Source organism: Leuresthes tenuis, unplaced genomic scaffold (genome assembly GCF_036924035.1).
Source record: "Leuresthes tenuis unplaced genomic scaffold, fLeuTen1.0.hap1 SCAF_3, whole genome shotgun sequence".
NCBI classification, from domain to species: Eukaryota; Metazoa; Chordata; class Actinopteri; order Atheriniformes; family Atherinopsidae; genus Leuresthes; species Leuresthes tenuis.
In genome coordinates, this window is record NW_027325357.1 from 7,570,874 (window position 1) to 7,582,155 (window position 11,282).

General features: G+C 39.7%; 1 protein-coding gene across 1 annotated transcript; it reads left to right on the forward strand.

Moving 5' to 3' along the window:
• Positions 1 to 1,693: 1,693 nt before the first annotated feature.
• dhrs3b (dehydrogenase/reductase (SDR family) member 3b) lies at positions 1,694 to 10,792 on the forward strand. The gene is made up of 6 exons (XM_072381609.1): positions 1,694 to 2,388; positions 6,609 to 6,752; positions 7,008 to 7,127; positions 7,555 to 7,793; positions 9,588 to 9,713; positions 9,832 to 10,792. The coding sequence occupies exons 1-6, from the start codon at positions 2,194 to 2,196 to the stop codon at positions 9,914 to 9,916; spliced, it is 909 nt and encodes a 302-aa protein (XP_072237710.1). The 5' UTR covers positions 1,694 to 2,193; the 3' UTR covers positions 9,917 to 10,792.
• Positions 10,793 to 11,282: the final 490 nt, after the last annotated feature.

Sequence of the window (11,282 nt, forward strand, 5' to 3'; positions counted from 1 at the left end):
TCTGACCTTGGTTTTCACATAATGACATCCTTAGCTCCCAGTTGCCCAGCAAAAATAATTATATTCTTCAGTGTATTCTATGGCTGTGTAGTCAAACTAATTGCATGTTTCCCAAAGAAATCCCATTGTTCCACAATGAAATGGTGTACAAAATAATTTTATGTTCATATACATTTCTTTAATTGATTATACATTTCCATTGTATCGGTGACGCTGCCTTTCATTTATGATGCTGCAATGAAAGCTGAAACATTTTACTGCTCTGCTGTTGTCAAAGGTTTACAACACTCATGTCTGAATTTTCATTGCTGATCTGTAGATGGCAGTGATAGCATGAGTATGAATAAACAGCACCTCCTGAGATATACTATATTTACATTTTTGCTCCTCCTTTATTCTATTTACTTTAATAAATACAGTATTGTGAAGTTTTTGAAAATCCACTAACTGGTACTTAGTTTCACTTTAACTGAGAATTCTTTACAAACTGCATAAACTTCTGATCTTTCTTGACTTTAAGTTTACAATTTTTGCAAATTTCAGAAACATCCCAAAAAGGACAAAGCATCTGGTCTTGTGTTATCCTGGAGTTTTTAGCAGCCCCTGAGAGCCCCTCTGCATTTCCTAAGTAGCTAAGCTCAGCACAAAGCAACCATTGTGGAGCTGCTTTTTAAACCCTTCCCAGTTACTGAAAAAGCCTAGCATTCAGCAACTCCCAGTAAAAATCAGTGCCAGGGCCAAACATCACAGACTGGAATCTTGTCTGAGGCATGTTAATTCATATAGGATTTGTTCAGGAGGTATGCTTGTGGTTTTCTGTTTGTCACCCTGCCAGGCTTCTAAGACTGGGCTGACCTATTTATCAAATTGCACTGTCACAAACAGATAGATATAGTCTACTTCAAAACTACTGTTACCACAACAGACTGGGTTCAAACAACTAGGATATAGACATTTACACCTACAGCTGGAAACCATCAGAGTATTGAAGGATAGATTTCTGTAAAATCAAATAAACAGGGTCATTGTTGTTATATAACCCCTTAAGTTAAGACAATGTTTTTCTTAATTTAGCACAACCGTTTGATCTAGGGAAACACCAATGTAGATTTTATGATTTTACATCTACCCTGAGTATATAAATGGGTTTGCAAGAGAGTGGCTCATGGGTACATCAGACGATTTAGCTACATTTCACTTTGTCGTTTTAAATCTTTGTCAAAGGTTAGAAGATGCAACTGTCAGGTTTAGCATAACCAGCAGTGTGCTTAAGTGCTTGCCTTATCCTTGTTTCATTATTTGTTTTACTTAATTAATTGGGGTGGCTGAGAATGGAATTGAGGAGCCATTCATAGGAGGGTCTTATCTATACCCTATCAGGCACCTTAATCCATGCGTTTCTCTGTGTTTATTTTGATTTGACTTACAGCTGAATGTGAAACCTGTGATTACAAAAACCATTGTTATTCTGTGCCTTATGTAATGAGGTTAAGTTCAGGTCAACAGGATTATGAAGTTAAACTGTGCCAAACGAGATTGGGCACCCGCCTGGGACGCAGTGGGGCGACCACTGGAGGGGGAGGCTGGACCGCAGATTGAGAACTGCTACTGCTGTAGACACATGAAGGGGGTGGGGAAGAGGCAAAGCACGCAACCAGTCAGGGCAGACGGGCACTGGAGCAAAATATTCATCCCCACTTAACATGTCAATCAGGATTAATGCCCTTACAAACCTCCCCTTTAGGTTCATCCAGGTCCTTTCACCAGTGGAAGTACGGAAGCCAGGGAAGAGGCGGTAATATATAAGGCAGGACAGGACAGGAACACAACACTAAGCCCAGCGGTCTCAGTAGAGCACAACACGGAGCGTCGCCTGGACTTGTTTCACGTCTCTGCGTTTCGACCAGTGGTTGGCAGACGTAATGACTGACTATGCACATATTTCAAGAGTCTGAAGCTCGTCGACTAAGATGTCAGAGCTCTCAAAAGTTAAACAGCGGTGCTTTGTAGATATTTTTTCGCCCGTGGATTACCCATGAAAAACTTTCCTATGCTGTATATGACAGTGAGTGCATACGGATAAACTCAGAAGTCTCTGTCTGCACCCCGCTCACTGTTGGAGGACATTTGTAAAGCACCTATACTTGCAGCGTAAACACTATATTTGTTTGCTGTTCGTGAGCACTTTCCGAGATGGAGCTGAAGAGCGCGTGTCGTATGTTTCTCTTCCCGATTCAAATGCTCTTTCATATAGTCAAAGCAAGTTTATTTTCGCTGGTGCCTACCAGAAAGAAGGACTTGACCAAGGAGGTGGTATTGATCACTGGCGGAGGTCGAGGCATCGGTCGACACCTGGCCAAGGAGTTTGCAAAGCAAGGCGCTAGAAAGGTACGGTAATAACAAAACTTGTTGCTCTCCCGCTCACCTTCCGGATAAATACGTGGGCTAATTATAAATATACATTTCCAATGCATGCGTGTTGCTTTAGTTGCATGTGGGTTTACTTTGCAGCAAAACCAGAAGTGATAATGTAGCAGATTAAACCCAACCACACACCCCCTCCTTCTCCTCAAGGTAGCCTGGTCATTCTTGTCTGCTCTGTGCCCCAAGTGTATTGTTGTTCCACTGTTCAATGAGCTGAGATCATGACCTCTGTGGTGCTTAGCTGGTCCGGTTAGACTGGACACATTGCCCTCAATTTTGGCTCAAGTATTGCACAACAGCTTGGGTCAACCAGAGGGCAGGTCTGGACAGCATCTATGGCTGATTGATATGATAATGATTAACACCGAACTGACGCCACCGTGCTATGATCTAGGTTGATTTAGGTCTGACTAACATTCAAAAATATAGGCTATGAGGAAGGCTGACTTATGTGGGTGTGTGTATTTTTGAGTGTAGGGGGCTGGGGGAGGGTTTGTGCACAAAGCTTCAGTGAAACCCCTTCAAAGCTTCACACATTTACAAGAATTCTGCCCATACCACATTATTGCTTTTTTCCCCTTCTTGATCTTTGTACTGTTGTAAAATCTGCCAACATTTCCAACACACAAAAAGCCTCTGTGATGTTTTTAATAAAAGCCAGATTAGGTGTATGCAAAGTAGAGTGTATGCAAAACAAAATGAACCCAATAAAACAGGTTAAAAGGAGCAGATTGTATTATTGGGGCCAATTCTTATCCAATACCACAATGTTGGGTAATTGGACTCAAAATGAACTATTTTGAGATAAAATGCTCTTTCATGATGTCAAGAAAAAAATAAATATGAATCATCATTATTTTTCACAGCTGGACATGAAGGTACATTTTAGTTGATGCAATCCATCTTTTGAGTGTTTTTTAGATGAAATCTGTCATCAGAAGTCATGATATATAGATATTTAAGTTAAGGTAATTCAGTTCTGTTAGCGTCAATTAAAAGCTTACATGAATCTGATGGATCTCAGGTTTTTATTGTTCGTGTTTACCCATTAATTGCATTTTTTTCATTGAAAATATATATTTTTTGGTTAAAAAAAACAAACAAACGGGCCCATCCCCCTGATCTCTCAACCACTCACAATCTAAGCAATCTCAGCTCCCACTTGGGCCTGAAAAAAAAGGTTAGGTTAACCTCTGACTATAATTTCGACCGTGGGTTTATCTACCAGTCCAGTGGTTAAATGTTACACAGCTGAGTGCCTGATGAGTCGCTAGTGTCTTCTTAACAGTAACCATACTGGTTCTATTTTTAATCATGTCACATGGGAGCATTCATTACACATGGAATAAAATCACGGTAATTTCAACCGACATAGGGCAGCCCAGCAGAAAACCGAGAGCTGTAATCACCCGTACATGTGTGACACAGGCACTGCTTCTCAGATGCTCTCTTAAGGCGCAATTTCAGCAGCTTGAAAACATTGCTGAAAGTTCAACGAAACACTAACTGCTTCCCCCTGTCTTTCGGTGCCATGTCCTTGGGGAATGAGCAAGAAGAAACCAGGAGATTTAAAAGCATTGGTTTGCAGCTGCACAACAAAAGATGTCAGCATGCGTTTCAGCTCCCCATTGTTGGGTATTATCAAGGTGTGAAGGCTTTGAAAACAACACCTGTGGTAATATGTATGACAACTGGTCCCTGCCTAAAGAGATGCTAAAAGGAAATAGGTAATCATGAATAGGATTAACCTGTATGAACTTGCGTTCACCCCAGTTTGAGCCCCTTTGTGACTGGCAGTAGTTAGTATTCCCTTTTTCCTCTGCAGGAAGAATAACTTTAGTGTTGATTAAATAATTCACCAAAATTAAGTGTGGGAGACTCAGATGGGGAGCCAGATCTTTGTGTTTGGGGGTGAGCCATAACTGACTGAAGCTCTGAAACAATAAATCAGAACAAAAAATTTTCAAAAAGGCATGTAATAACAGTATGAGAGAGGTTTTGGAACACATCAAGTAAATAATTGATAGCTTCAAATAATTTATTTATGTAAAGCTCCTTTGAAAGCCGTTTTCAACATACTAACTAACAAGGCAATTTTTTTTTTTTTGGGGGGGGGGGGGGGGGGGGGGGGGGTAGTGTTCTACTTCTTCATTATGTGGTTGTCAATGTCACAGAAATAGATCTCTGCAAGGAAGATACACCAAACCATGCCACTGACAACAGGTTTGTGTTTTGCTTGAGGCGGGAAGCACACCACTCCCAGCTGGGTATTGCCCTGCAACTGACCTTGCTGTCTCCGCAATAATTAGACAGCGGCAGGCGACTGCCTCCTGAACTCCTGCTGCCCCCTCTGTGTGCCGCCTCTCTGCTGGCCCATACAATGGGTGTGAAAAGCAGGGTTCATACCCACGCATACATTGAGACCTAGGAGATAGAGTATCACTGAAATTCAACTGGGGACACAGGGACATGTACCTCAGTCTATGTAGAGTGGCATCTGTACTATCTGTCAAGGTTTTCTTTCAAGCTATACACCATTAATTTGTTTATTGGAGAGCTTTTAGTCGGGGCATATGTTGACATAAAGTCTTGTTAGGCATGCCTTGTTAGAACAATCACAGGTTTATCACCAGTGGAAAAAGTGGCATGTGCAGGGTCAATTAGAAACTGTTTTCAATCCAGATAGCAATTTGGCCAATGTTTGTTTGCTCTGAGGTTCCCCTGTGTTGTGATGGGTGATAAACTTAATGAATTAAATAACATTTTAACAGGGAACACAGTTTAAGTGCTGAGTTTTAATGAGAACTGTCAGCTTTATTTGTCTGTCTTAAATCCTATTAGAAGCTTTCAGTTATTTATTGAGACTTGTCCTCTTTCACTGATTACTCAAACGGTCTTGCAAATGAAGCAAACAAAAAACCCAATCAAAAGTAACTCAAACTAGGGCTGTTCACAGAAGTAGGCAAACACTGATTGCTCTTGGTTTGGTGAAAAAGTAAAGAGCATGTTGCAGACTGCAATTTTTGATGCCCATGGTGCTTTAAAGTTAGTATTTCTGGGATTAGTCTGCTATTACCAAAATGCAATTACTATTATGCAGTTATTAAAACAGGAAGGTTGTATTAAAAGGAAGATCTAAATAAAAAAATTGAGATGAGAATGATCATACGACATTGTCATTATGCTATGTTTGGCTCTGGACAGATGCTGAATTGATTTTAAAAGGTTGGCACTGTCCAAACGTTTCCTGTGATTGCAAAAGAATGGTTTAAGTTTAAGAATGGCTAAGTGCAAAAGCTACAGAACTCTACATGCTCTACATACCTTTCTATGTTTTCGCAGTCTTTCATGTTATGTTATATTTGATCTTCATAAGTCAATGTAAAGCCATCCTGCTGACTGACTACATGGATGTTTACACATAAATATTGGTGAAACAATGGGAATGGCAGGCGGAATTATGGGCTAACAGACAGACATGCTGTCATTTGTGTCTGCATGCATACACACACGCACACACACACACACGCACAGTCTTTGACTCTAAGATACACAAGATCACTTTCCAAAGAAGTTTTTGCTCAAATATTAACATTGGTCACGGGCGAGCAGCCAGATCCGACACTGGCATTCTCAGCACTTCACACACGCACTGTTTTCAGACTCCCTGACCAGAAATGACAGGGCTCATCTGCCCAACAGGCCGTGTAATCTCCAAGAGAATTTGTTTGAGAGATGAGGAGGGCTCACCCCCTGATTTCATTACCTTTCCCTGACCCCAAAGACTGACAGATCTAATTGCCCAATCACTGCCCCCCACCCCCCACCCCCCGCCTCACAATCCAACTCTGTGTCCCCTGCTCAAATGACCAGCCTTCATTTAGTCTCTGGGTGGATGAAGAGACAATTCGTTCTCACAGTAACCCCTAAGCCTTTAATCTCACTCTAAAACTATTTGTTGGAGTGAAAATGGCCTCTCTGTTCTCCAAAAGAAAAGCTTCTCCAGCATATATTTTAGCCAGAAAAGTTGCATAAAGATGTTTTTTTATGACTGACTGTAATAAAAACTAAACTTTTTGTCTGTGTAATAACCTGCAGTTTAACTGATTTGTTTCTGATATGTTCAGATTCCTTGCAGAATGCTTCTTTTCTAGTTTCTTACCTCTAAAAATCTTGTTCACTAGGTGATCTTGTGGGGCAGAACAGAAAAGTGCCTCAAAGAGACAGCTGAAGAAATCTCCCTGTCTGGAACAGAGTGCCATTACTTTGTGTGTGATGTAGCCAATCGGGAGGAAGTTTACAAGCAAGCGAAGGTGGTGAGAGAAAAGGTACAGTCTGTTCATAAAACTTCTACTTTCACATGGAAGAAAAACTGAATTTGCTTACAGCAAAATACAGAATATTTCCCAAGGATGCCTCAGCCTCATCTGAATGTATGTTTGTTGTGATGTAACGCCCTTGTCTTCTGATGTCCAGCTGGCATCTCATGGCTAATTATGAGTTGGAAAGATTGCTGACAATTCCTTATTTGACTGTGGCCTTTTTTTCTTTTTGCTTGTTTTTGCTGCACTCTTTAATCTCAGGTGGGAGATGTTACAATATTAGTGAACAATGCAGCTGTAGTTCACGGCAAAAGTCTGATGGACAGCGATGACGACGCCCTTCTGAAATCCCAACATATCAACACCTTGGGACAGTTCTGGGTAAGCCTTACACACGTTACAGTTGGGAAAATTCCTATGTGCAGATTATCCTTATCAGTTTCATATCTTGATTATAAGATGGCAGTATATGCAGTAGGATCCCCAGACTTGTCAATCATGACTGCTATTATGGCAGGTTAAGTGGGGTATTTCCAAATTGCCTCTCAGCTCCTGAAACATCAGAGGGGTTTTGAAACTCATGGCATTTTTATTTTGAATGGAGATCAAAAGACTTTGCCATATGCAGACAGAAAAGCAATTATCAACTAAATGGAAATGGAAATATAATCTGCGGTGACACTGTGGACTTGTTTCTCTTGTCTGTTCTTTCTTTTACTCCACTGAATACATTTCACCTTCTATTTCCACACATCCTTCCATCTTTTTTCTATTCTCATTTTCTCCCTTTTTTATGTTCTTGTCTTAGACAACAAAAGCCTTCCTGCCTCGAATGCTGGAGCTGCAGCACGGCCATGTAGTATGCATTAACTCCATCCTGTCCCAGTCTCCAATCCCGGGGGCCATAGACTACTGCACCTCCAAGGCCTCATCATTGGCCTTCATGGAAAGCCTGACATTAGGCCTACTGGACTGTCCAGGTGTCAGCTGCACTACCGTGCTTCCTTTTCACACCAATACAGAAATGTTCCAGGGCATGAGAGTCAGGTGAGAGAACGGCTCGAGGTGGGAAGATGTAACATTTAAAGAGACAGTGGTCGTATTTCCATAAACACTTTCTGATTTGTGCTTTGAAGTTGCACACAGGAAAATGTTGATGGAAATGGTCAAATTTGAAAGACTTTCCTAAAAGGAATTTTTACACACTGTCAAGGTTATTTTTGCCTTTTCAAAAAAAAGCAAAAAACATAAAGAGTTGATGCAAGTGATTTCTGATTTACTATTCAAATGACTGATCAAGTTAACGATTAGCTGGTTCTGCTTATACAGAACAGAATATGGCCAGTACTCACTTATGTGAATACAAAAAATCCCAGCATAACTAAGTAAAACAAACTCATGAAGACTTTTCTATTTGTTTCTTCCTCAAAGCTTTGGTTGTGGTAGAAACCACAGCTTCGTTTTACTGCCATGCATTATGTAGGCTGAAACCACCAACACCTGACACCACGAAACCTAGTTTATGCCCTCAAAATCTATTTGACAGCTTGGTGGAAACATGTATGTTTTTAGTTCTTTGCTATGCGATTGGTCTGCTTCGAGCAGCGTAAATGTTTGACCTTTGGTCGGTCAACAGCATTTGTTAGACTTGAGTATCCCAGCAACTATTGAATAAATTGCCCGATTTTCACATGCTTTCTAACAGACTTTCTCTCCAGCAGTGCTATGAGGTTGACATTTGTGGCAAAGACTGAAAATATTTTGACAGCTATGAGATGGAGTACTGTGAAATGCAATACAAAATATTCAAGGTCCAGAGAGGAAGAAATTTTAATAACTTTGATGTTACCCTGATGTTTCATTACATACTGCCAATATGTCAATTTTTTTAATTAAGCAGCCCAATTATGTGATATGTACTTGAGGGATCGGTACATAATTTTCACAGGGGCGCCAGAAAAATGTTTCTTTTGGGTTAACATCCACTGGTTTGTGCTCTGTAAAAGTTACACTGAGGTAGATCATAAGAAAATAATCTTGGTATCTCAAAGTTCATGTTGTCTTGTTCTTAGTAGTATTTACACCAGATAAATGTTTGTGACTGACACTGTTCATGGTCAGCTGGCTGGTTCTTTTAATCAATCATTAGCTGTATATCCACCCAGCTTACTTACTTGATGGTTGTAAGCACATTTCCATTGTTTCAAAAAGAGCAACTAAACTAAGTTTGAAACCATAAAAAATAAAACATTAAAAAGAACATGGAAAGAAGGCAAACAAAACTCATCACCTTATCAACATACAACACAAATGGAGAGGTCCTCAAGAATTTGTGTCACTTGGATACTTTGGGATTTTTCTCTCGTATGAGCTAGTATTATCCAATTTTATTCTACATAATGGCTCAAACTCCCTGTCAAACTTGCAAAAACATTTATTTGCCAAAATGTGGCAAGTTAATGTTTTTTTAGTTGTAGGGGATCTTGTTTCCTCTACATCCCTCTTCCACTGTGTGAAGTACACAGTTCTCCTGTATGTTCAGTCAGTGAGTTAAATGTTTACTACATTAGAAATGTAAAAGCATTTCCATCCTTGCTTATTTGAATCCCCTAATTAAGAAAAGGCAAAAACCACCTCAAGCTGGCATGGAAACTAGCACATCTTCAGTTTGACATGAAAACTGTGATGTAAACACTATTTAGTTAATCATCATGCATCCCCTCTTGTGGCTGACTTGAGGTAGATATCTTGACAGCTATAAAGCATAAATGAATGTTGTTGCTAAGTTCTTGAGAGTGGTCCCTGTACCTTAAAACCACAGTTGTTTTTTTTCTTCCTTAGGTTTCCTCAGCTCTTTCCACCACTTAAACCCGAAGTAGTCGCCCAGAGGACTGTCGATGCAGTCAGAACTGACAAGGCCTTCCTCTACTTGCCATGGACAATGCATGCACTTGTCATTCTTAAAAGGTAAGAAGTTTAGTTTTGACATGTTAATTGCTTTCACCTCCTCAATTATGATTTACCATTAATAACCATTTATATGTTGTGCTAAATATTCCATCTCTGGTCTCTTTGCTCTCTCCAGCTTCATTCCACAAGTTGCACTTGAAGAAATCCACAAGTTTTCTGGGAGTTACACCTGCATGAACACATTCAAAGGAAGGACATGAACCTGGACTATATGAGAGACTTCAACAACTCTGAGGTGTAAATGAAGGGAAACAGACTTTTAGGCATCTGAAAGTGGAGGAGTCCCCATAATATTGTGAAGACAAACCCTAAGGGGACATGCATCTGCAAGTGGAATTGAAATAAACTGCACAATACACCCCGACACTGTGTGCAGATGCAAATATGAGTATGTGTGTAGCATAGATGACTGAATGCAATTCTCACTTTGAACAGAAGCCATGCTTAGGTCTGTACCAGTAGTTATTCTGGGAGGGGATATTTTTGTGACACTTGTTTACTATTTTTACAGTTCTTTTTTTATTCTCCTTTTAATGTGTCTTCAAAAAGGTAATAAAATGGAATTTTAGAGTTGGATTGTTTTGTGTCTGGGTGCTGACTCACACAACAGTGTGATAACCCTTTTTCTATTCTATTCCAAGCAGAGACTGTCAAAGATGTTGTCAAATCATAAAATACACTCTTTGGAGGCATGTTGAGCATATTCATGTTTGTTTAAAGCTTTCAGAAGACAGGACAACAAACAGCAAGTGTTATTCTCAACGAACATGAACTCAAATCAGATCATTCTGGCCTCTGCATGTGGGCAGAATAGTTTTACCAGACTCAATTAATGTGGATACGCAGAGTGATTACTGTATTCATTGCACCCAGCATTCTTCACAATGCTTTCATTATTCAAATAAAAAGTATTTTTTATTGTCTGTTTGCAAGCTAATATATCAAATTTCAATTTTGCCAGATTGGCTCATACTTAGAAAATCTTAAGATGTCAAATGCAAATGCAACACATTAGTGATGGTAGATCAAGGAAAACCCCAAATGAATATATAACTGAATAAAGGAAACAATATGAGGCCTCTTTTTAAGTTTCAATACTTAAGATCAAAATAGGAGAATAGAGCAGAGGAACATTTCAATGGATGAGATTTATTAATGTCAGAGATTCACAATTACTTTTTGATTGAAGATGTTTTCTAAAAACCACAAGAAGAAAATCATAACAGTTAAGGTTGTTAGATGAATCAAGAAACTTCCTCCAATCTAATTTTGGAACTGAAGATAAGCAAAGGCCTATGTTCCCTGGAAATATGACCTTTTAATGAAGCACCGCCTTGGCTGATAAGCATCTTTAACCAAATAAGAGAAAATGGTCTACAATCTTCTGTTAATCAATTACAAGTTAATCCCAGCATATTAGATTAATATGCTGACATTTTGGGAAATGTGCTGATTAAGTTCCATGCCTAGGATTATGAGTGAATATCAATACCATTCTCGTAGTCGTAAAATAAATGTAGAGCTACAGCTGGCAGCCAATTAGCTAAATGTGGCTTTAAGGGTTGA

Excerpts from the sequence above, each read along its gene's own strand:
- dhrs3b (XM_072381609.1), top strand. The coding sequence starts at position 2,194 with ATGGAGCTGAAGAGCGCGTGTCGTATGTTTCTCTTCCCGATTCAAATG. Across the intron at positions 6,753-7,007 it reads CGAAGGTGGTGAGAGAAAAG|GTGGGAGATGTTACAATATT; the intron begins GTACAGTCTGTT and ends CTTTAATCTCAG. Across the intron at positions 7,794-9,587 it reads TTCCAGGGCATGAGAGTCAG|GTTTCCTCAGCTCTTTCCAC; the intron begins GTGAGAGAACGG and ends TTTCTTCCTTAG.